The following is a 27,172-nucleotide window of genomic DNA, read 5'->3' as shown; positions in this document are numbered from 1 at the left end:
CACTGCTCTGGCGATCAAGAGCCAAGTTCTCACCTTGACCTTGAGCTGCAGCATAAGCTGGTGCCTGCCCATTTCCTCAGCTGCACCTCACTCCAACCCTGTCCTCACTTCTTGCCTACAAACCCTTGAATTTGCTTTCAAGATTGGACCACACAGGTTTCTAGGTCTTAGTTTAAGGCCCAGATGCCCGCTGTTTCCTCTGCCTGGAATGCCCTCCCCTCTTCCCTGATGAATTCAGTGTAATTAATCACTATGAGTGGTTCAGATCTCAAGTTAAGCATCCATTTCTATTTTTTTAACTTTTCACTTTGAAATAAATTTGGACTCACATAAACGTTGTAAAGAATAGTCACATTCCCCTGTACTTTTCAACCAGCTTCCCCTAAAGATAGCATCCAATAAAACCACAGAACTATACCAAAATCCTGGAACTCCCAGTCTAAACGAGTTTCTCAATTTGTTTGCTTTCATCCAACTCTAATATTTTTTTATTGTGCTCATCTCAGTTTTTAATTGCACATTCATTCCATTTACGTGATTATTTGATCACAGTGTTTTCTCTCCACCAGTAAGTGCTATGGGTGCAGGGGCCATGTATGCCTTTGTTCAATAGTCTGTCTCCAGCACATGCCACAGTGTCTACATGTAGATAGAGCTTAATAAATATTTATTCAATGAATGAATGCATAGTTGACCAAGTGTCAGGGTAACCAGCTGGCTACCTAACCTCACTTTCCAGGTCCCACCTAGGGACCTTGTTAGAATGTAAATTCTGATGTAGGAGGGGCCCAACAGTCTGCATTCCTAACAAGCTCCCTGGTGAAGCTGATGATGCTGGTGGTGGAACATGCTTAGGGTCAGAAAGTCCCATAATAAAAACTAATGAAAGAGCTTCAGGGTCTGTCTCCCATGACTACACCCTTGTTTAGAAAGCCCTGGGTGGAATCCTAGATTGCTTTCCTTTCTGAGCTTTTGGGGACATGGCTGCTTTCTGGCTTGTGGCATTTAATGCCCATAACCCCATATCCTGAAAACGACAAGGCCATCACTTTCCCTGATCTGCACTTTTTTTCCCCACCCGACATTATTCCTGTGTTCCCTGCAGGCATGGAGGTTGATAATGTCAAACTGTCATCTCAGGCTCAGCTTGTGCGAGGCATGAAATATATCAGTTCTAATTTTATTTATTTTATTTTACTTTTTTTTGCAAAGGCAGCATCTTCAGAAACTATCCAAGAGTGAAAATTCAATAAAGGGATTTAATTTGAAAAGTTATCCCTGTCAAAACAAAGCAGAAAAAAAATTACCTACCAATTGAAGAAAAGGATCTAAGCCTGACCTGACCGAATGTAAAAAATGAGATTTTCTCGGTATCATGTCCTCCCTCTCCCTGCCCCTCCCTTCTTCTCTCTCTTTCTTCTTGGTATCTCTTTCTCCAACACAGTAACCCTGGCACCAAGTAAAAGAAACAGAGAGGAGGAAGAGGAAGGAAAGAGCTCAGACAGCTCAAAGTCAGTAGCAAGGTGTTAGAAAATGTAGCTGGGAGTAATTTGCTCCAAGAATTCCAATATCTATATGTTTTCTCTTTCCCATTTCCTGTTTGAAATCTCTCTTGATTCGCTATTTCTTCATTATTTAGTATATAATTTAAGCATATGGAGCTCATTGTTTATATTCTAGGTTATGGGTCTTGTAGGGAAGGTGCAAAAATAAGATAATGCTTTTTAATTTGAACAGGTTTTTGTTGTTATGTTTGTTTATTTGTTTGTTTTCTCTGATTGTAATGGGTTTAGGGATTTTTTGTAGCCAAGGCACTGAGACATGTGACACAGGAAAACATCTTTCACTTGCTTATTTGGCTCATCCCCATGGGATGGGTTGCAAATGCTTATCTGGGTTTGTTACGCAAAGGTTAGTGTTAGTCTCATTTCACATCTCCCTAGATGACATTTTGAAATTACTATCTGTTTCATTGGGAGTCTCTGTATTTGAGGGAGGTGAGCTCTGGGAAGCATTGGCTTACAAGGGACTATGGCTGGCACAGACATGTCGTGCCCATTGTGCTGTGAAACCTGGATGTGTTGTAGTTTACCGTCATGTCAAGGATGTTATTATTTCTTGTATCACCTCTGTCTTAGTAGACAAGCTGAATTACAACCTCAATTACAATCAATCACAGGAGGTATTGTGGGAAACTTTTGAACATATTTCTTGAATGTGGCATTTGTTATTGGTCCCCACATTCAACTGAGGACACAATGACAAGTCCTCATCCAGGAAACAAACATGTTAATGTTTACAAATCACATGTGTGTGTTTGTGTGTGTGTGTATGTGTGTGTGTGAATGTGTATACACCCACCCATGCATTGTACGCACACAGTACATTAAACCTGCTACCCATACATCAAAATAGTAAGAAGGAAACCTACATTCTATTGACTTACCCAATATAGGCACATTTGGGTATGTGTATGTAATGTACATAGTTACAGAGACAATGGGGTCCAAACTGTTGGGTTGAAAACTTTGTAAAAACTCCTGTCTTATTTAAGTTTGCTTGTGTGGGAACCATAGCTCAGAGCCTGACTCATTTATAGTTTGTTGACTTAATAAATATATGTGTATGTCATGGTATAGGCATGATTTGGGCTTTTAACCATAGGATCTCTGGAGCCCTCTGGGGCTAATGGGTGAGCATAAAAAATTCACTAACTCCCTGCAATTTTGTGCTACATATTATACATATATGTGACTTTGGAGAAAGAGGATATGGCTTGTATCAGAATTCTTCACATGGCAATTTCACATGTATGCATAATTCTATATTTTTGCTCATCTGTAAACATCATCTTGTAAAAGAACATGTAATACCACATTTGACCTTTCTCACTTCCCGAATGAAAGGCTGAACTGGTGACTTGGAGATTTCCATACTAGTGGTGACCAGATCTAGCACAGATAGGGGCTAGGACCATCACTGGCCTCAGGGTCTATTTGCATGAGTAAGTAACCTTGCAACAACTTGCCCTAGGACTAATCTCCTTCACTAGGGAAAAACAACCGTGGCCCTTTAAGCAGCTGTGAAAATGACTGCTCAAAAATTCTTCCTGAAATGAACCACAAAGGAGAATTTCACAAGCTGAAATAATAGGAGATTCACAACTTTATATAACCACCATCCCACCAATTCTGGTCTTCTGTGAGAACTGGACACCTCATTTCTACTTCCTATTTTCAGCCCTCCAGTCTAATTTCTACATGGAGCAGCCTATGTATCAAAACCTGCAAAGGGCGAACACTACTGAAATAAATACTGTGGGCACGTGATAGAGACCTCAGTTCTCACTAGTACTCAAGAGATTAGTGATGGGGTGTTTTGAGCTTTTACTATAATCATAGATTACCTTTATACCAACAAGGGTAGCAATGACAAAATATAAAAAAAAGGTAAGCAGTACTCAAGTGTATCCAGGGCTGATATAGATCAATGTGTGTATGCACACACATACATCGCACACACTCACAGATGTTCATGTTGCAAAACTCTTACTCCAGTGCAGTGCTAGTGGATACAATTGCAAGTTCAAACTCTTTTCCTATTAGCACATACAAATTTAGCCACTTCATGAGGAATCAATACATAGATCCTCCTTATACAGTTTACTATAATTTAGTAAGTCACTATCTTGTTAATAGATACATACATGTTTGGCTATTTCAAACAGTGCTGACACACATACACACATATTACTTATGTAGTTAGTGAGCATGCAAACTTACGTAAGTAGCAAGCACTGCTGAAAGAGAAGTTACTGGCATCCTGGATTTGAGGGTATATATATATATTAAATTGCTGTAGATGTTGTCACATCGCCCTCTGAAATTGTTGCATCAGTGTACGCTCTCTCAAGATGAGAATGTCTGTGTTTGCAAGCCTTCAATCACCCAGGACACTATGAACGATTTTTTAAACAGAATCCATCTACTGAGTAGAATGCATGGCATTATCGGTATTGTTTTAAATTGCATTCACTGAATTAGGAGTGAGGGTAAGAATTTTTTTTTTCTTGGCTATTTGTATCTCCTCTCCAGTGAACCTTCAAAAGATATAAAATCTCGTTCATGGTCTAGGTAAGATGGACACTTTGGCATTTATATAAAAATCGAAAAATATCAACATTACTACCCCCCCCCCTCCTGCCAAAGTCCCATCACTATCTCACAAAATGACCCTGTTGGGCCCCACATTTCAGAGCCTTCATTTACCTTCTTTTTCAATCAGTTAATTTATTCATAGCTTTAAGGGAAGAGGTTAGAAGTTTGCATTTCTGCTCAGCCTCAGACTGATAGCTCCCACCACTTGCCCACACCAAACAGGCGCCTTGTCCTCCTATCCTCGTGTCAAGCATCAGGACACGCTAGTACAGAGGCACCTGACACTTTGCTTTTCTCTCTAGCAATGTCATGTTGATCCCGTTTTTCATTCTGTAAAAGTCTCTAGGTCTCAATTACTCCTGATTTCAACTTGGCTTCTCTGATTTAGTAGCCGAGAGGCAACCTTGAAAACTAACCAGGAAAGCATGAAATAAGGTAACACGAGCTCCCACACACAGCAATGGACGTGCAACCACAGGCTCAGCTGAGCAGCTCTCACATCCGGTTCTTCGTACCCAGTTTGTGCTGTTTCCCCTGCCTCCTGCCTGTCCACCCGTCTATGCAGAGACCTGTGCCCTTGCAGTCCATCCTGAGGATGAGAGGACAGATATGCACAAGAGACACTTGTCATTCCCCTGGCCTCAACTCCAGCACAGAGGTCTGGGTTTCTGTCGTGCTTTCAGGAGCACCAGTTCACATAATGTGTGTGTGGCAACGTCCAAGTGTTCGGAAAATTCCTAATGCTTCCGACTCCTGCTTTAAAGAAAAAAAAGGGGCATCATAAAGACTGGGGCACTTTCTCAGACATCTCCTCCTTTCCCTACGTGTTCTCAGGCAACACTGATGCTAGTCCCATGCCTTGTATTCCTATCATTTGCCTGGGATACTGCAAGAGATACTTCTCATCTGCACTACTTACACCAACTCTTGGAAGTAGGCCCTGTTGTTATTTTCCTCATTTTAACTCTGAGGAAAACATGGCCTGCAATGATTAAATGTTTTTGCCGTTGCTTCGGGGCTAGAATTTGAAGCCAGGTCTGGCTGACTCCAGACCTATTATTCATTCATTCAATAAATATTGTTGGACACGTATGCTCCAGTAGGAGCTCTTCTAGGCATGAATGATGGATAGTAGGGGCCATTGTAAAGGCCCTGCTCTCATAGAGTTTACCTTTTACTTAGGGGGACAGATTATAAACAAATGGATAATGCTGGGTGGTGTGATAAGTTCTAGAAAGAAAAGCAAAGCAGAGGAATCTCTGGTAAGGTGACATTCGATATTTTAGCCAGTTCCTTATGGAAGTAAGGGAGAGGGCTATGTGTCTTCCTGGTGGAAGAAACAGATGGAATAGGACATGTGAAGGATATGGGGAATGGGCACGCTTGGCATGGCGAGGGATAGCAGGCAAGCCAGGTGGCTAGAATAGAGAGAGGGCAGCAAAATGTGTCATATGTCTTTGTTTACTTAAGTGACAGTGGTGTGGAAGGCAGGCATTGTACCTTATTGATCTTTGCCAACTACTACCACAGTGTAAGTATGATATTCAGTGTTGAGGGCACCTGCATGGGAATTGGCATGCCCCTGTCTTCCCTCTCATGTTCCCAATTTCTAGCCCTGTGCTTGGTGAAAGAATATGATCCCAGAACTTCCTCTGTAGTAGTCAGTTGTGGCCTCCTGAATGTCCAAAGGCTAACAATCAAAGGCAAGGTTTAGAAAGTCACACTGGACCAACATCAAGAGACTTCCTAGAAGAAACCACTGCCACGAGCTCCTCACCAAAGGAAACCATTTGGTCTAAGTGTGAAATTTTCATAGAAATGTCTTCTCCTCTGCGTACTCTCTCAGGGGCCAAGTCTCGAGCTTCGCTTTTGAAGATCTCAATTTCTAACTGGCACATGCCAGAGAAGGCTCTAGAACCTTGATGGGAATGAGCACAAGCATGTCGACACATGTGTGCCCACATGCATGCACACCTGTGTGTGTTGGGTGGGAACATTTAATAAGAATGTTCTAAAACAAATAATAGAACCATAGAATGAACAAAAAGAAGACTTACCTGCTGAGGTATGTTCTCCTTAAAGTTAAAAATTAATGGGGGATGGAGGGATCTTCACAGTATTCATGCTTGCCTTCACAGTTTATGGTTTTGTTTGAAATTAACCTTTTAGAATATTAACCCTTTGCACTCGCTTGCTTTTTTCTCGATTCCTTTATTCTACTCGGGATTTAATTTTTTAAACACCCCAGATTTTACAAAGCACGGCAGTAGAATAAAAAACTGGAGTTTCTTTTCATACAAACTTATTTATTGGATTTTTTTATATTTCAAATTATTGATACATTCAATACAGTTCGACATACGAGCTGCTACCGATGCTAACCGTGTCGAGTCACACTCGACATCCGAGTGCAAAAGGTTAAAGATATGAAAAGACTTGGTGCCAACTAAAGATTTGTTGACTGAGCGAATCAATGGATAGAGTCGTGGAGATCTGTGAGGTATAGTTTCTGCTCTGTCATTTACTAGCATATGGGCTTCTACAAATCTCATCCCTAAGTCTGAAGTGCTTCACCTGCAAAAAGTACCTCTTTCTCAATTTTTGGCGAAGTTATGAAAGGAAAATCAAGTGCTCTATTTAGAATAGTTCCTGACCCAGAGGAGAGGTCCTTTGTTTATTCCGGAGGTTAATGCTACTGCAGATGCCATCAATAGAGACAGGCTGGGCAGGGAGAGGTCTGCCTGAGCTTCAGGAGAAACTCCACAAAAGAAGGCCCAGGAAGGATATGGACAGGGCAACGGGACCAGAAAAGACAGGTCAAACCGGGGGAACTCTGTGAATGAACATAAGGTCTCCGCCTGGAGTGGACACGCTGTCTAGACATAGCAGAAGGCCTGAAGTCACAGACTTGCCAGCATCAAGGAGCTTTTTCTGGGCAGGAATGGGAGGAACCAGGTTTTAAGGGATAAAGCATAATAAAGACCTGTCAGAGCATAAAGTAATAATCTGTTTTTTTGACATCCTTTTTTAGTTCTAAAACTCTAATAACCTTCATTGTATCGCTTAGCCAGTGACAGCAGAGTCACGCAGTTTGTTGGAGATGGAGGTGGGATCTAGAACGTCACTGCAGCAGGAGGGAGAGCATGCAGGACAACACAGCCGCAGGCAGGCTGGCCCGTGCACTGGGTACCAAGATCAAGTCCAGTTCTGCCCTGGCCACCACCTTACACTGCCTGCCCAGCTTAGTTGCTACCTATTATTCAAGGAGAATATTTTCATGGCTTTTTGAAAAGTTACTTAAGAAAACTTGAACCTAAACCAAACATTGACCCCGGTAGAAATGTCTGTAGTATACTTTACAGTTGGTTCCCTTGAGACACAGTGAGCAGTCCTGGTAATCAAGGAGGGAGGACTTCAACAACTACAGGCACCTGTTTAAGCACAGTCCAGCCAAGCACTGGACTGAACACACTTATTACAAACTAGTAGCCCTGTGCATGAATCCATGCACCAGTAGCTCTCTGCGGGGCCTGGCTGCGGAACACTTTCCTCGTTGCCGCAGAGACAAAGCAAGCATTTCGCCAGGCTGCTCACGCTGCCCACTCTCAGTGGCTGCCCCCCAGGGACTGGGGGACTCCAGTGCGGCTGAGAGGACTGGGCACCACCATCTTGTGGCTATGGGCGCCACCATCTTTGTGATGGAGTGATGGTTAATTTGCATATTACCATTTTATTAGATAGGCTGTCACAGCCCCAAGCATGATGGCTCTTCTTTATCCCCACTTCACAGATCAGGCTCTGAGGTTGCAGCTGAACCCCTGCTCCTCTGCTCCAAGCCTGGCCTGTGAAAGGCCGCTTCCTTTAGATCCTCACGCATTTGGGAGGATGGGGATTCCATTATTCCAAACAGCAGCTGTTGCAGAGCGAGAATGCTTGAAAAGAGCCGCGCTGTGTCCTAATTACCTACGGCAAGGAAAACATCTGTGTGGGGAAAGTAATGAAATTAATTCTAAAGTCGAGCAGTTGCATACATTAATTGACGTTAATTAATGCCAAATTACAAGATACTTCCTATGGAATCACATCATGCACTCCCTGGAATTGAATATGAAAAGAGTTCATCATACTTAATGCTATCACCGCCAGCCTGAGGGGAGGGGAGTGAGAGCGATTGGTCCCTGGTTAGGAAGCGCAGCCAGCTTCTTTCCATTGCCATTAGGAGGGGAAAGGGAGGGAACCAGGAGCACTTGACCAAGGGCAGGCAGCGCTACACTGAGCCTTGCCCTTGGGCTTGAAATTTCACTCTGAGCAAGAAATGCTCTCCAGACCTCTTCCTGGGGCTATTGTTGCATCACCTAGTTGTACATTTTGTACAGTCAGCCCAAGGATGGGCTCATTGCAGCAAGCCCCCCATACCCCCCTACCCGACCCAAGTGAGGGGTGCTAACCAGAGATTTGCATGCAGGTTGCCTGCCTCTCTTACGTCGCTGCCTCTATACTATTGTTGACATTTCATATATATCTTTTATTCATTTTTTTCCTGTGCAAACATACTTCTATAGATATCTATATATACACCTGGCACAAAATCGGGTCCATATGCACATATTTTGGTAACCTACTTTTAAGAAACTTTTATTTTGGAATAAATTTAAATAAACAGAAAAGTTCCCGAGACAGTACAGCTTTACCCAGCTTCCCCTAAGTTAACATCTTATACAACCATGGTCTATTTTTCAAAACTAAAAAATGAACATCGATAAAACATTATTAATTAGTAACCTCTGTTTATAATATAACTATATTAAGCATTTCTGTAAAACCTTATATACTCTTTAGAAGCAAGATTTTAATAGCAGCTCCTTAAAAGAACTCCCTCACTTTTTGTTTACTAGACCTGGATTTAAATGTCCCTTCCTAAACCAGCCAGTGGTGAGAAAATAGGTAGACCTTTAATGGGAATAGACCCAAGAGGATTATGGGAACTTCTCAATCACATGGAGAAAGGATGAACCAACAAATCCATTTTGGCCTTTCCAGCAAAGAATCAGGGAGGAATGGGTATTGGACAGGTCACCAACAGTACCTGATACAGAGATATAGATAGAATACTCAAATTCAGTTCAACCATCTTTTAAAGAACCTACTATGTGCCCAAGACTGATATAATATTTGTGAAAGAGAGCAAAAGAGAAAACAGGAATTTTATCAATATTAATAACAACTGGCCTTTGTAAAAGTTTGAGTTTCAAAACATTTAGCATATATTCTATTTATTTCAGTTAATTCTTACAGCCACATTACAAGATAGTTGACATTGGCATCTCCATTATGAATGAAGGTGGCAAGATTCAGGAAGACCAAGTGATTTCCTTTGAACTATGCAGCTAATAAGTGACCACACCAGACAGAACTCAAGCCCAAGTCTCATAGCCACCAATTTCCATTGTTTTTATGACCCCAAGCTACCTTTGAAAAACAGAAGTCAACTAAACATTGTAAAAGAATCTGGTGGAGTGTGAAATTGTGAGGTAGAGATTTTGTGTGCTATGGGGAGGACCACTCTTGGAAGGGTTAAGTCCCAGAAATTGTCTTCAAGGACAAAGACCTTGAGTTATGCCCTAAAATAGAACTATTATAATGTCTGTAAAAGAGGATAGGAAAAGATCAGTAGAAGGCTCTTTAGTTTATCATTGGAAGTGATTTCAGGAGAACTAGATGGATTAAAGGACTTGAGAGCTATCCCCATTTGTCATTTATACATGTGGCAGCCAGATGGAGGAAGGTTGAGGGTAAAGCTTTCCTCCATCAGTCATTGTTCAGATGGAGCACATGTGCTGGCCGCTCCTAGTGACTCTCCTGGTAGAATTCAGGGATACCCAGGTTCCTTTAGTAAATGTGGTCCTGGAACTTTAATTAAAGGAAATTAGTCAACCCTTATATCCAACTGTATATATTGCTACCCCCATTTCATGTAAATAAATATATATTGATTTATTTTATTTAAAAGAAAGGATTTTTTGCATACATCACTGATGTGTTAAAATCAGATTCATTAAGGATCAAAACAGTAAAATAACTTTCTTTTTCATTCAAAAAGATACATTCCAATAAAGAGGCATGTTTCAATGAATATTTATTGCCTACTATCTGCCAGTAATGTATTGCAACCCAAATATGTGCCTTTGACCTGGAATCAAACCCGAGACCTATGGTGCGCAGGCCAACACTCTAACCACTGTGAACACAGGTCAAGGCAGGAGGAACATTTTAAGTAGAGGAAATACATATGAAAAGTCTTTAAAGTGGTAGGAAGTTTGGCCCACTTTCTGAACATAAAGTAGGACAGATTAGAAGAATCACAGGGGGGAGAAGAAGGGATTAGCATGAGGGGAGGTTGGGTTGGTAGACAGTGGAGGGTTTGAATTTATTCTAATGCCAAGAAGGCAAAAGGAGTTTTAAATAATAAAGTGACATCTGAATAGTAGAGAGAACAGAATAGTTGTGGTTGAAAGCAAGGACAGCCTTCCTGATACGATATATGTCCAAAAAGATCAAAATTATGAGTTATTATATGTTTATCATCCGGCTTAGAGTCTTAGATGGGAGTTGAGGTCTTAATTTATTCATCTACAAGATGAGAACAATGTTTTTGACTCAGGAATCCCTTCTGTATTCTGTTTCACTTCCAATTAGTAGTAGAAGGAAAACCTTTATCTTGACATTGAGCCTTCTTATTTATGACAGCAGCACTTCTAGCGTGAGATGATTGATGATTGCATATATAGGTGTGCATTTTTCTGTTTGTTAATCAAAGGTCAAAGTGGGCAGTGAAGCCTAGTGAGAAAATATACTATAAAAGCACAAGTATTGCTCAGCCAGTGTTGTTCAGTGGTTGTGCATTGACCCTTGAACTGGAAGGTTGCCATTTGATTCTGGTCCGGGCACATGCTGGGTTGGTGGGCTTCGATCCCTTGTTGTAGGGGGCTTGTAGGAGGCAGCCAATCAGTGATTCTCTCTTTTTCATTGATGTTTCTATCTCTCTCATCCTCTCCCTTCCTCTCTCTGAAATCAGTAAAATAAAATAAAAAGAAAGCTTAAGTATTATTGCCAGTTTTTGAAAATACTTTCATTTGGTTTAAATGGGAAAGAAATGAATTAAGGAGAATTTAGTGTTTAGGATGGCAGAGGCGCTGGGAGATAGCAAGTGAGTAAAATCATAATGACAATAATGATAACGATGATGACAACAATAATGTGGTTAACAGAGAATGTGAGGTTTATTTAAATACTTGGAGGTAGCAAGGGAAATAGAAAATATACACTCAGACTCTAATTCTCTGTGTGCATATCACCCTCCCCTGTTTTTTTTGTTTTTTCCCCCAGATTCGCAATACCTGACTTGCCGCATGCAGAACTGCACGGAGGCCAACAGAAATAGACCTTTCCCGGGCTACATTGACCCAGACTCCTTGATTGTGCAGGATGATTACGTGTTTGTTCAGGTGGGAAAGATCCACTTCTACTGATTATCTCAAAGACCTTTTCCTCTTTCTGTCCCTCATGCAACCCCACTTGCCTGCTTCCTCTCCCTTTAGAGGAAAGGAAAAAGAACAAAAAGCATTATCTTTTCAACAAAAGGAACATTACCAAGCATCAGATCTCCTCTACTAACAGAATATTAATGAGTTCCTTTGGGCAGTGTGTGGAGGACCTTATCAGCCCGGGTCAGCGGTCAGGGAGGCACAGCGCAGAGTGCTGTTCATGCCTCTCATCTGCATTCTGAGGAGCTCCCAGCAGCCATCAGCGGGGCTGAGCAGAAATGTCCATCTCTTCCTACCAGGAGAATGGCCAGCCCATCAGCCTCCTCTGCAATATCCAGTTTAAAAATAGAGAGGCAGCTAGGAAGAGGAAGCAGTGGAGTGGCGGGAGGTGGTGGGAGCAGAGGAAAGGTGGTGGTAATCAGCCATTATTGTCGTGCCCTGACTGTGATTAGGATGAAGAGAATTTAGATGAGATGTATTCAGACAGGCTTGGCACCTCCTCAGAGAGTGGGAAACAGCTTGAGTAGCTGAGGTTTCATGAATGTTTAGAAGAGACAGGAAGCGAGTATGCTTTACTTCTTATCAGCTTTTAAGGAACATCTTAGGCTTATTTGGACAATGCTGCTAAAAGTGCAATTATTTCTTTCCATGTTAAAAATTGTAAAGATATAATTGCTAACTAGTGTGTGTGTGTATGTATACTCTCTCTAGATATACTTTATATATGCATAGATTTATACCTACATACACAAATACTTACGATTTCACTAATCTTAAAACACACTATTATATTTTAGAAAGAAACCATAATTTAGAATATTTAAGCCAATGATATGAGGAAGCAAATAAATGTTCAAAATGCCTAACATCAGCATATGCACTTTAGAAATGTTTCACAAATGATTACACACACACACACACACACACACACACACACACACATTTTCTTTTTCTTCAGGGAAATGAGTAATGAGTACTCTGATAACTTCAGCATCAATTATCAGGTGACATTGAAATGGTTACACACATTGGTTCTCTCTCTAATTTATTTCTCTCTCAGTGTTGCTTCCTGGAACTTTTTTTTATGATTTCTAATAACCATTTATAATCTACATATATGACTTACATATGAGAATCAGTTCTGCATTTAGAGTTTTTCATATTTTTCTACCCATGCCACTGTGAACGATCCTGCAACTCATCACTGGGACTAGGAGGTGATCTGGCCACATATTGATGAATATTTTAGTCATGTTTTTATATGTCTGGTGAGCAGTCACCCAAAGTATATGTTGTCATTCTGAGTATGCAAACTCCAGCTGACATTCAAACTCCAGAAACTTATATGGGTTAAGAGTGGCTATAGGAACTCAAAAATAGAGTAGATTAGTGATTCCCAGGGTCTAGGAAGTAGGGAAATGGGGAGATGTTGGTCAAGGATACAAACTTACAAATATACGATGACTAAGTCCTGGGATCTAATAGAGAGCATGGTGGCTATACATAACAATACTGTATTACACACTTAAAAGTTGTTAAGAGCTTAAATGGTATCCACATACACATACAATAATCTTAATTAAGTGAAGGCATGGAGGTGTTAACTAACCTTATTTGTGGTAATTTCTCTGTACAATATATATGTACCAATTCATCACATTTTACACATCACTCATGTATGTCAGCGATTTTCAACCTTTTTCATCTCGTGGCACACATAAACTAATTACTGCAATTTCATGACACACACAAAAAAATATTTCTTGCGGACCTGATAAAAATTAGGTAAACTTATGACTCATTCACGGCAGACCATTACTGTTGTGTTGGCTGTTGTCATTTTTTTATTTGAAAATTTAAGGGAAAAGATGTAAGTGCCCCTGACTAAATAGTCAGGTATTGCATATTTTTAAAATTTTGGGGATATACCGGTTGAAAATTGATGGTATATGTCAATAATATCTCAATAAAGCCAGGGGAAAAGGAGTGACAATGGAGAGAGAGATTGGCAGTGGCACCCTTAATACTCTGCACCTATTGGTGCTCATGCTGAGGTAGACACCACACCCTACTCACCCTCCCTCACACCCATGGGGTTCATTGGACTCTATGTGCTGGATAAATTTGGGGAAGGTTGCTCAGAATCAATTCTCAGAGATAGAGATCTCTGAACCATCTAACGTGTCAGCCCTGCTGCGTGTTGGACATGCTCCCAGCCATCTATGTCACAGTCACATACTGGAATCAGTGCCCAGAGATGTGGGACCTGGACCGCTTCCTTCTGATATGACTGGGGACCTGTCTGCATGGCCATAGTCTTGGGGCTAGATAGCTGGGCTGCTGATGGACATTGATCCAAAATCCCTCGAGGCTTGTATCTTGAAAAGTTCATAATCACTGAAGATGTTTCCTGGCTTCTGAGCCACAGTGCAAATTGAAGAATTGTATTTTTGTCCAGTGGGTTCCATCTGGGCCTCTGACCAACTCACATGCACTGTTCAAGTTGTTTTTGAACTGAAAGCCAATTCCGTACACTTGTCCATGGTAGTCATTCACACTGATGTGTTGGCAGCGACCTCCTCTTGTTCAGTGGCTGTTCTTCCAGGGCGCGTAACTGTTACAGTAGCTCCTCTTACAACTGTGTGTTTCCGGTCCAGCTGACTTCCGGAGGACGGCCGCATTACTACGTGTCCTACCGAAGGAATGCATTTGCCCAGATGAAGCTGCCCAAGTACGCTCTGCCCAAGGTATGACCTGAATCCTTCTTCATTTTAGTGTTTCCTCTGATTCACATAGTCCTGTCGCCACCCTCTTTCCCAAGCATCTTGTCATGTATTTATTTTCATCTACCATCTCTGTTTCTCAAGTTCACTTGGCCTCACTCTTATTTTTTTTTTCCAATCTTATCACTCTCCTTTCTCAGCATTCTCTCTCTCTCTCTCTCTCTCTCTCTCTCTCTCTCTCTCTTACTCTCTCTCTCATTCTTCCTATAGGAGCATCTGAATAAATAAATTGATAACTTATTTGCTTTTCAATAGTAAAGATTTTCAAGCAGTAGGTTTTCTAGCAAGACAGAAAATACACTTGGGATATATAGTGTTGCAATGCAATGGGTATGATATGTTTCTATCTCAAATTTTTTCTTATTAATTATTGAGAGGTGACACACCTATATGGTCATCCAACCTTTGCTTTCCCTTTCAATGGAACTTGAGACAGGTTGTCTTTAGAGTTCTGAGTCACAGCTAATTTTTCAGACTTTCCCAAAGATATACGCCTTTCTAAACTGTGACTGGTAAGTTAGAGACCCTCAACTGTGGAAGTCCCTGGCTCTTTCCACACACTGAGGAACTGCGTTAATATGGAGCACCACCTAGTGGAGGTCAAGCTGACTTGGGAGCTCAAAGCTTCAGATCTGCGGTCTTGCTGCCATTGTGTGTACTAAGAGTGGCCATAAATAGTTAATGCATTGGACCTTGGTTTTAGAGCAACAGAGATGTGTGTGGCTGGAAGACAGAGGCTGTGTAAATATAGTTACAGCTCAGCTTTGAAACCTTTGGGTTGAACAAAGTACATAAAGCACTTTCTTTTGATGGAGTTGTTATGACTCTTGTATTTTTCACCCATAACTTTGTAGTATGCTTGTCTGGACCTAACACCAGCGCGCTGCCCAGGAAATCAGGTGACAGATATAACACACAAGGGCATGGCAGAGTTCCTCTTCTAGGAGAGCCAATGGTAGCTAGTTGCTCTGGCTTCTCCAGGCAGAATTCTCCCTTCTGGCCATCACTCTGTCCTTACCACTAGCATCGTGAAAGGTGAGCTGTAAACCTCAGCCCATTAGAGATAATAATACACATTAAATTGCGCTATTAACTGCAAAGAACTATATTCATGTTAGTAGTTATTATGTTCAGCTGCTAAGAGATTCATGACAGCGGTAATTGCCCAGAACTAACTATATGTCTCTACCTGTGTACATTTAAATCCTCCTTGCTCTTGATTTGGCTTAAAATTGTTACCAAAGAGACAAGAGCTTACAGCTTTGGGGTGTGCCTAGATGAGAATTGGGTAAAGTCAGTATGTAAAGGGAAACTGAGTGTTGTTAAAATGTCCTTTGATAATCTCTTAGAAAGGTCCTTGAGAAAGGGGAACAGACCTGGTATTTCTGTCTCTTGAGCATGGAAATAAGTTGCTGTTTCTTTGATTGACCAGCAAATAAAGCCGTTGGCTTACAAGATTTTGACACCTTTAAAGGGGAGAATGATACTCAATGCAATGAAATACTCTTGTTCAAAATGCATGAGGGAATTGAGACAAAATTAGTAAATAGCAGATTCAAGTCACTCATCTCATGCTCAGTTTTAGAAATACATTTTTTAAGTGGAATAAGTCTCAGCCAAACTAAATTCTATTTGAAGCAGCATTGAGGCTAGAGCTTAAGTCTCCAGACTCCCAAACTAGTGTTCTTTGTATTATACCTTCCTTTTCTTGGGATAAATCAATATATTCTATTATTGGAAGATAGTCGTATCCCCCCAAATTTTGATAAGCTGAGGACACCAAGGAAAATATTCCCATTGACCCGAGAACCCCCAGAAATGGTAGTTTAAAGTCAAAGAAACATCCTTGCACCTATTGGAGAATGTGAGGAAACACACACCTTGCATTTCTCCTTCAGAGCCATCACACAGATCACTATGACAGTTGCCCCTGGTGGCATAGAGCCAATCTAGAAGGACAAGTTTGACTTTACACCTGAATCGCTGTCTGTCTCCACCCCCTGTTCTCCCACATGCACCTGTCCCATTACTCAGGCTCCTCTGAGCTCTGAGGGTAGAAGGCAGTGATTAATTTAGCTCGTCTTCATATAGCACGTATAGCAAATGAATGTATTCTTTGGTCCAAGTGGGTGTGTACTATTTAAGGCAATGAGATGCCTCAGTACAGTCCCATTACCCCTTCAAAGAGCCCACTTGGGCCCTAACTGGTTTGGCTCAGTGGATAGAGCGTTGGCCTGCGGACTGAAAGGTCCAGGTTTGATTCCAGTCAAGGGCATGTACCTTGGTTGCGGGCACATCCCCAGTGGGGAGTGTGTAGGAAGCAGCTGATCGATGTTTCTCTCTCATCGATATTTCTAACTCTCTATCCCTCTTCCTTCCTCTCTGTAAAAAATCAATAAAATATATCTTTAAAAAACACACAAACAAACAAACAAAAAAACACAAAGAGCCCAGTTGGTGGAGTGATCCACAGTGAAGGTGCGAATATTTTAAGGCCCCCTATCAAAGCCAGGGCTGCTGTGGCTAGAAATGAACAAAGCTTTGTGTCCCCCAAAGCAATTGAGACAAACCAGCACTTTCGTGCTCAAATTTTCTTTAATCATCCACTGCCATTGCATCAGCTCTTGAAACACCATGGTTACATAGAGCTGTGTCAAAAACACGCACACACAGATTGAATATAATGGTAAAGATGACCAGAGTGGAGGGAGGGGAGAGTCTAATATCACTGTCACCATTAGAGCATGAGTCTCACCAGACAGGGCGAGACACTGACAGTTTCCTTCCCTTAACTTACTTGGAGCTCATTCTGAGCTACTCAAGTGAGATAAATGAGGCAATACATATGAAAGTGCTCTGAGCATTTCGGAGGACAGATACTCTATAAAAGTAAGGTAATATTATTATTAGTATGGATCTAGTTGTCTGTGTGGTAGAAGATCGATGTGAACTGGGGTATGGGTTGTGCAAAGGCTGTTCAATTCACAGCAGGAGAACAGAATTCCAGACCTACATCTGCCACAACCCTGCTTTGAAACCTGGGCTGGTTTATGAATTTCTCTTGCCCTGTTTTTGTTTGTGTTCTTTCTTATATTTTTAAAATAAGGAGTTTGGACTTAACGACCATATGTTCTCACATGTGATACTCAGAATAAAATGTCCTTAGAGATGATTCATGAAAATTTGATTCTATGACCAAATACATTTAAAAAAAGAAATAAAATATATTCATTGTTCCTTGACTAGAGAGTAACAGTAGCTAGCTGGTATGTTGAAGGCTCTAGGTCTAGGATGTCTTGTGAACTAGAAACCTATATAATTCAGCATTAATTAAACCATTTTACCAAAGGACCCATTTTTTTTAATCTATTAAAAATCTAACAATGCAACCAGTACTTTCCTATGGAACAGACTTTGCAAAAGACTGTAGTAGAAGATCTCAAGGATCACTTCTAGGTCTGTAATTCTGTGGCTCAGGAAAAGCATTCAACGTAATGTGCTACCTGGTATAAAGAGCAAAAGAGCACATTTTCCTGATAGAGGAAGTGGATGTAGGCAAGAAGAAATAATAAAGACGTAATTTAAATTTGTCAAATCTTCCAATTAAAATATTTAAGACCAGCATCATTTAAAAAATTTTTTCAAAGGCCCTGGCTGGTGTGGCTCAGTAGGTTGAGCTTCACCCCATGCACTGAAAGGTCACCTGTTCGAATCCTGGTCAGGGCATAAACCTAAATTGTGGGTTCGTTCCCTAGTCAGGGTGTGTACACAAGGCAATCAAGTCAATGTTTCTCTCTCACATTGATGTTTCTCTATAGCTCTCTTCCTTTCCCTTCCTCTCTCTCAAATCAATAAAAACATATATTTCTTAAATTGTTCAGTGTATGTAATTAGATTATATGGAGAGAAAGACATCTCATCTTGGTCCTTATCCAGAGGTAGCCACTTTAATCTGCTGTTATTATCTGCTGTGATTATATGACTAGTACTCTGAGTGACATAAACACTTTATGTGTCTACATCCAAAAACTGAAGGTTCAAGTGTGTGGCATAGTATAGAGGATGTACTGTAGTCCCTGGGATTATTTAATGAGATTTCTCTTGTGACCCAGACTTCAGAGGTTCACCAATGCACACCTTGACTCCAAAGGCACATGATTGAGTTTTGTAGGGGCCAGATTATTGCCGAAGTACCTTAACTTGAATGGAGAGATGACACTGTATCCCACTGACAAGGAAAGAAACCTGAATTGGAAGTAGTGATTGAGGATTCTAAATGCCAGGGTAAGCCTTCTGATCTTTATCCTATAGAAAACGGGGAGCCATAGAAGGTTTTGCTCTCCATGGTTGACTGGCCCTTGTATAATTTCCACAGCTAATTCCCTCCATTGGAGAGGAACAAAACCCTTGGCTGAACCAATTTTTGTAGAGTATGTTAGTTAGCACCCTAGCACTGGCTGTGAACAGGAAGGCCACATGGACCTTGCTTAATCAACAAAGGGGATGTAAGGGCTTGCTTAACTGAAAATCGCTAGCGAGTGGAGCAGATGTTCAGTGCTTTGAACTCCCTAGCTGATATAATCCTCCCTCCCCCACCCCCCAGGTCTATGGAAGGCCCATGAGAACTCCTGAGGCACAGAGTTCAGTTCACGGTTAAGTTACAGAGCCCAGATTTGGACTCAAGCAGTTTATTTCAGAGTCCATTTTTTTTTTTAAATCATTTTGCTCTATTGTCCTCTTGAACCAAAAACTTAACAGGTGGGGCAGGCTTTTAAGCTGTCCACATTCAAAGACAAAGAATGTCACAGAATTTGGCCTCTCTTCTCTACCTTTCTAGACTATTTTCTTCAGGATTGACTTCATCTTCTACCTCAAAATATGTGTCATCAGATCTAGACTTTAGAAAATTCTTACTGTTTAAAAACCAATAGTAAGAGATGCTTTTCCACCACTCTAATAATTCCAGATTCATGTGTTATTGATTTTGCTTAAGTCATATATTCAACGCTGATCCAATTGCTATCATTGGGGAAATTAGATATTCTGAATGCTGGGCCTACAAACCCACTTCTGGTGCTGAGGGTGAAAGAAAATAACAGAGACTGGGTTAAGGAGGAATTTGTCTGAGAGGGATGAGGATATTTTTCAAAGTAGATTGAGATACAGTTATCAGAAGAAATGTAAGTAGACATTGGGCAGATACATGCAATGGCCCACTTTTATTCCAAAATTTAGTTTGTGTTGTTGATTACATTGATTCAATGGGAAGGATTTATTTTGGCCTTCCCACTCTGGATTAATTCTACAAAAACTTTACCAAACTCTAGGCCTGAGGAATACAAAGCCCTATAGATAAAGACTTCTTCCTTCTGGGATCATTTGAGTTCACTTTGATCAAGGCTGAAAAAGAGGAAGTTACTTATTCCTCTATGTCTAAAGCACAGTCAGAGCTGAATTGCTGATGGATTGAATGATTGGTTGATTGATTGAGAGAACAGAGACATATATTAACAAGGAGAAAATCAGGTTAGAAGGTAGGTAGAATTTTGCTGTACTGGAATTTTGACCAAGGAAGATTGACAGATCTCCTGAAGCTTTTCAAGGGTAGAGGAAGGTTCATCTGGGAAAGCTTGAGTACCAAGCTACCCAAAGGCCAAGAATCTTTCCTTGTTGTTATATCTTTGTGCTTATGTATAATTTGTTGTTTTACTTTGATTTTTGTTTTTTGAAAGTTATATCAATGTCTACCACCTTGGGCAAACAGCACATGGACAGACATCTAAGGGAGACAGCAAGCCTTGGTCTGTGTCTGCTTTTCTCTGAATATCCATTTCTCTGGAGTTCTGAATAGGGGGAGAAGGAATTGAAATTCCCACCCCAGGGGTATCTGCTCACTGCCCCCACAGTACCTTTGCCTTCTTTTTATCTTCCAGGCCTACCAGGGTATGAAAACATCATCAATTATGCAGTCTCTCTCTCTCTCTCTTTTCCCTCTTTTACTTAAGGTTTCCTGCTGAACTCGGAGTAAAGGTTTAGATAAGCAGCTAAGTCCTTGAACACACATTAACATGAAGATTAGTGCTTTGCTTTCTCGGGTGAACATTATTCCTCAAGGGCTTCTGGGGGTTGCTGAACCTTTGGGCAGTGCTTCTCAATTTTTATTGTGCATATTAATCACCCATGTATCTTATTAAAATGCAGATTTTGATTCAATAGGTGAAACTTGAAGTTCTGTGTGTCTAACACACTTGCAGGTGATGCCCATACTGGTCCATGGACCACACTGGGATATGCAGAGTTTGCCAGGTTTCTCTCTGTTCCTCCAGATTTTTATGAAGGAATGTACCCCATATAATCCTTCTGAGCATGCATCATGTTGTGCTTGGCAAGTATATCATAATGACTGATTCTCCAAAGTCATACATATTTGAGAAAGTATTCTTCAATTATCTAATGAGACAATTAAAGTATAACTGAGCTACCAAGCATCTCTCTGTCCTTTTTTCTCATGACCCTGCTGCCTAACCCCATACAAGAGGAAGGAAATACATGAATAACACTTAACTAATTAATTATTACATCACAAATACATGAAAGGAAAATCTCTACATTCCCTTATGGTTGCCTAAGTGCCTATTTCGGTATTCCTCATTATATTCTACGCTATTTGGATGCATGTCAGGTTCAGGTTCATTTATAAAATTCTTCTTCTTCACTTTCCTGTGTTTTATTTAGGACATGCACGTCATCAGCACAGATGAAAATCAAGTGTTTGCAGCGGTCCAAGAATGGAACCAAAACGATACCTACAACCTCTACATCTCAGACACCAGGGGTGTCTACTTCACCTTGGCCTTGGAGAATGTCCAGAGCAGCAGAGGCCCTGAGGGCAATGTCATGATCGACCTTTATGAGGTATGTCACAAGGCACGTGTAGTCCTGAGCCACTCCAGTGCCTGGACTGGCTGATGAAGGCCCAACACTGGCTCTTTCCTCCATCATTTTTGATATGAGCAAATTATGTGGCCTCATTCCATTTGGGAGAGGGAGTGAGTTGCAGAACATTTGTAATGCAATCCACAGAACAGCTCTGGGAAGGATCTTTTGTTCACCAAGTCCACAGGCCAGGAAGCCCCAGAGGACTTGGAGAGCATCAGGGGAAGCAGTGAAGCAATTAAAGGGTTTGAACAAGAGCCTGGATGGTGTTGTATGTCAGTGGTTGTATGTCACCTTATGAACCAGGAGGCCACAGTTCGATTCCTGGTCAGGGCATATGCCTGGGTTGTGGGCTCATTTCCCAGTAGGGGGCATTCAGGAGGCAGTTGATCAATGATTCTCTCTCATCATTGATGTTTCTTTCTCTCCTTCTCCCTTCCTTTCTGAAATCAATAAAAAAATATACATATATATTTAAAAAGAAGGGTTTGAACAAGATTCACAGAGTATGCAATTTGAACATAGTCTTGCCCTAACTGGTTTGGCTCAGTGGATAGAGCGTCGACCTGTGGACTCAAGGGTCCCAGGTTCGATTCATGTCAAGGGCATGTACCTTGGTTGCAGGCACATACCCACTAGGAAGTGTGCAGGAGGCAGCTGATCAATGTTTCTCTCTCATCAATGTTTCTAACTCTCTATCCCTCTCCCTTCCTCTCTGTAAAAAATCAATAAAATAGAATTTGAAACTAGTCTTGAGAGGCCAGCAGGGTGTCAGGATGTAGAACAAAGGGGACAGTGGTCCCTTATCTCTGACTGAGGAAAGGAAGGGAGGAGACACCTTTGCATTGCATCAGAAGACACTCCCTTGGACTTGAACACTTTTCTAACTAGATAACCTCCACTGGCTAACTGCCTGCCTCTCAGAGGAACGAGTGAGATAAGATTAATAGGTCTTTCTTTCCTAAATGATGGATGGAGGGGGACAGAGCAGAGTTTCCCAGTCTTCCTTAAGGGAACTTTGGCCCTTTGTTTGTCAAAATGACCAAGATTGAAAATAAAAACCTATATGTTGGATCAGATAGCTTTTATGGCAAACACCAATGCTCTAATTGCCATTTAAGGCACAGTTAGGTAGAAAGAAAGCTGCTATTTGGGGATGGATTTTAGCCATTTGTCAGTCTTATCTTGTGCTATGAATGATTTATAATGGCTTATAATGACCCATTTAAAAACACATTTAGAATGTGGGATGTTTAATCATATGCCTATATTCTATGTGAAAAAATATTCTAAAACTGATTCAAATATGTGCAGTCATAATGATGCTATTGTTTGGCTGAGTGTAAGTTCTGAAGGTCAAGGGGTTGTATAAGGAGAAATGCGTATCCAGTATGTCAAAGATATAAACCAATGTCTCTGAAGAAATTTAAATTTATCATTTTAATTTTCTGAATGCTATCTATACTCTTTCTCCTCTAGGAGTTCTTAGGGATTTTCTTCCAGTAGTTAAACTTCTCTGTATGTACAAAGGCATGATAACACACTTTATGCCCAATTCAGAGCCCAGGTATTTGTCATGGAAATTGTGGTAGACTAGCATTGAGTGTAGTGTGTGTATATCTTTAGAAAAACACTCTGCAAACTTTTTTTTTATATATCCACAAGTTTCTTCCACTTCCTTTTCTGCTCATGTTCCAGATAAATATAGTATCATAAATCTCAGCCTCAAACTAAACATGTATTTGGGAAAACATTTACATTTTCTGGTGATTTAGTTTCAAATTACTGTTGGATAAAATTGTGACTTAGAGTCTGAAAGTTGGAGTCAGGTTTTCTGGGTTTAAATCCTAGCTATACCACAGATATGTATTCTTGACACATATCCAGTAACTTCTGATACTCAGTTTCCTTACTGAAAATATGGAGATAAACAGGGTGCCTACTTGACAGGGTTTCTCTGAGGATTAAACAAATTAATCTTCTTGAAGTACTGTGATCAGTGCCTAAAATACTCAACAAATTACAGATAGCATAATTAATATTATGTTCCAATGAGTTTGAGCCCCAGTATGATGTCCTATTTTTAAAATCTGCCCACATTGTTTAAATGTCTAACACATTTCCACTATTTCAGATCTCTACTTCTTCCCATATTGCAATTAGCATGGCCATATGACATTCTTTAACACCAACTAGTTTTCTCCTTATAAACAAGTGTAAATTGCTACATTTCTTTCCTCATTTGTAAATGTCTTATAAACATTTAAACTTTAAGGGTGTTGCATTGAAATGCCATGTGTTGTCTTGCTTTGATCCAGCACTTGCAATGGAAAGATCTTGCTCCATGTGTGGTATCTGCTGGTCTGAAGTCAAAGCAGCTTGATTCCCTGATCTTGTCTCTTTCCTGAGTTTCCCCCCCGCCCCCGCCCCCCAAAAAACATTTTATGAAACATCAGTATTTGGGATTGTATTTGATTGTGACCAAGGGATGAATTCTTCCCTTTCTCATTATCTCCTCCCCTCTTCTCAACTCAACGTGGAAAAATTTCTCTGGACAAATTTCATTTTCTGCCGAAATAGAGACCATTTTAATTGGTCCCTTGATGATAGAAAAGATGACAGGATTGGACAGGAATGACTTTGCAATGTCCTGTTATTTAAACTGTTTTCTCAAGTGGTTTTCTGAATGTAAACATCACTAATACAGGTACAAAATGAGAAGAAGAAACTGGGTGACCTCTAGTCATGGCAACCATTCTTTGGTAATTCTTGTATTTCCCCTTGTGTCTCTCTCGGTTGACTATCTGTAGAGGATCTGCTGGCTCTTATTAATGTCACTGTGAGCAGTGGTGTGACTGCATTATGTAAAGGTATTCTGCATCCTGGGGCTGGGAAGAAGAGTCTTTCTTTTATTAGCCTAGTTCACTGCCACTTGAATCGAAATTGATGTGATCAGAATGGCAGTGCCAGATCTTCTGATTACCTAGATAGAAGGAATATTGGCTGACACAGAACCTGGCACCAGTGTTCCTTCAGTGTGATTGTTCTGGCTAGCAGGAAGCTGAGGACCAACCAGCATGAATTCACCAGTAGAATTACAATGAATAATGAGCACTTAGAGATAAATGAAAAGTAAGAAAATCCGTAGCTGATTTAACAAGAAGCAGAGATGAGCATCATAGGAGGTGATGGGTGATAGAGAATACTAGTACATGTCTGCTCACCACTGGGGGTAACTGTGGTGACTTTTGGTACGTGTTCTTTGTATGCCTGCCAATTACCTGCTAGTCCTGTATTTGTATGCTCGGTAAGCTAGTTTAGCAGAGGAAAACTATAACGTGTAGGTGTATGACGAGTCTGTGTATCAAGGATATGTATTGTTGATGAGTCTTTGTGGGAAATGCATAAGGAAGCACAGTTCTAATTAAAATTAATCATTCTATTCCCATACACATCAGACCCTTGTGGCAAATGTAGTTCTCTCTACACTAGAACATGTGTATGTGACGAGATAGGAGATAGGGAAATGTCGGGAACAAAGTGTTGCAGGGGCAGATTATATGGTTTAGTTATGGAAACACCAGACATTTCCCTCAGTTTGGGTTATTCACTGAACATGGACCCCATTCAAGAGAATCAATAAACATGATCCATTGGCTACAGAGCAAGAGTACTAGAAACTGATTTTTGTTAATGAAAGAGCATAATAATAATAGCTAATATTTTGGATGTCATTATGTGCCAAGCACTATGTAAAAAACCATCAGTGAATATTTCATTCAATTCATATATTAGGGACTATAATTACTCCAATTTCACACATAAGTAAATGCAGGCAGAGAGAGTACAATCATTTTTGCAAGATTGCAAAGATGGTGAGTGTTGGATTTAGGATCTGAAGTCTACAGTATGCAAACTCTTAACTGCAAACTATTTTGTGTCTCCGGAAACGTCAGTATTTGAGATTGTATTTGATTGGGACCACGTAAAAGCTGTAAGATAGAAGGACATTGAAGGGCAGGATGACTAGTATTGGACTTAGCAGTAGAAGAAATTGGACTGGAAAAAGGAAATGGTTTGGGGGAAAGCCAACATAAACAGAATGAGCAGATGATTGCTCCAGACCTGCTCACTACCTTCTGAACCAAGTCTGGAGCCTGCAACAGTAGCTAAATTCACAGTGTTATCATGTGGCCCCGGTGTTGTCTAATGATGTGTTTGTGTAAAAGAAGCCTAGAAACAAGTGACTTAAAATCCTGTCATTCATGAAGAGCACGGCGTTCCCGTGGCACCATGTGAGGCGGCTAACAGAAGACAGCATGCCTGATGGTGGCCAGAGCAAGAGAGCTGTGACGAGCGTGTCTGCGACGTGTGGTTCCTAGTGGGTTCATCTGGTATGGATGATGACAGGGAGTCTGACAGCTTTAGACAAGATCCTTCCTCCTCGGGGAAGGGAATATTAATTAATGATGATGAAGAGCACTTTGGCTTAATGGACAATGACAGTCCACTCAGCCAAGTGGAAAGGTTTGTGTTGGCAGTCAAGCCACCTGGCCAGCAAATTCAGAATGCCCAGAATGTGTGCGCACATGAGTGAGCCACACGGGGTGCCATGACGGACACGGTGCGTGTTCCGTTAAGCACATAGGGTCTTCTCCACGTTGTGGGTGTCCTCTCTTTCAAAGAGAAAGCTCCACAGTTATGGGGGTGGACCTAATACCTTGATTTCTTAGGGAAAGACTGCCTCATACAATCCAGCATAGGAGGTGGGAAAGAAAAAGGCTATCCCATCCAGGACATATTTATTACAGAATATGGAATGTGCCATCTAGTTATTGAAGGTGATTGTCTCCCTCGGAGGGGAGTGCTGTTTGATCAAGGCACCTGGGGGAGGAAAGAACATTTACCGCATTTTCCGGCGTATAAGACGACTGGGCGTATAGAAGATTTTCCTGGGTTAAAAAGTCGTCTTATATGCCGGAAAATACAGTAGATTTTTTTGGCAATGGGTTCTCTGGTGGCAGAGGCATTCCTGTTCCCGCTATGTCTCTCCTGGATCCTCTCTTCAGAACGGAAACATAGCCTATCCTCAAAGACCAAAAGATCAAGGTCATGAATATGTTCTTTTTCTTGTCACAGGTTTTGATTCATCTTTTTCATTTTCTTCACATGTTGACCCTTTGGATTTGTAATTTCAGTCGGAGTCAGAGAGTGTGGGAGGAAGTATCTCCCAATCAGCATAAGAGGCAGAAAAGAGCAAAAGCTTTTGTGCAAGAATCTTCCCAACTTAGCCTCCACATGCAGCATATGAAAGATTGAAAGATTGGGACCGGAAAGGACCCTATGGTGGTAACTACGAAAAGTAAAAGGAGAAACTGGGTTCTTCTGTTAAAACACAAAAGAAACTCAAGCCTTGCATATTCTAACTCTCAAAAAAGGTCTCTTGAATGAATATATAATGGTTTAGACACCCCAGGTGCTATGTCCCCAGTACTTATAAGAATGCATGATAAAATAGAAGCTCAAAAATATTTACTGAGCAACTATTGAGTAAATGTACTACTGAATGAATAAAAGGCAGCTTCCTGTAAGTGTGATATCCACAGGTGGTGTTTCTCTCTGAATGCTCTGGGTTGAGAGAGAAGTTGGAAGAAATAGTACAGGTAAGTGTATAGGTTCTAACGTTAGACAGACTGACTTGGAGTCCAGTTCTAAGGTTCTCTAGGGAATGACTTTAGCCAAGTGATTGGCC

The 27,172-nt window shown here is 40.9% G+C and overlaps 1 protein-coding gene across 5 annotated transcripts in view; it reads left to right on the top strand.

The window, feature by feature from the left end:
• Positions 1-27,172, top strand: part of SORCS1 (sortilin related VPS10 domain containing receptor 1) — a gene marked incomplete at both ends in the record, with an annotated part of 468,623 nt that overhangs the window by 338,421 nt on the left and 103,030 nt on the right. For all 5 annotated transcript variants that reach the window (XM_079793712.1, XM_079793713.1, XM_079793716.1 and 2 more), the window contains 3 exons: positions 11,544-11,662; positions 14,359-14,448; positions 21,220-21,399. In XM_079793712.1, coding sequence (XP_079649838.1) covers positions 11,544-11,662; positions 14,359-14,448; positions 21,220-21,399 — 389 coding nt within the window. The remainder of the gene's footprint in view (positions 1-11,543; positions 11,663-14,358; positions 14,449-21,219; positions 21,400-27,172) is intronic.

The sequence above is a fragment of the Cnephaeus nilssonii genome (assembly GCF_951640355.1).
Source record: "Cnephaeus nilssonii genome assembly, chromosome: 16".
Taxonomy (NCBI): Eukaryota; Metazoa; Chordata; class Mammalia; order Chiroptera; family Vespertilionidae; genus Cnephaeus; species Cnephaeus nilssonii.
Note: the sequence above shows the minus strand (reverse complement) of the source record. Positions and strands in the feature narration are given on the sequence as shown.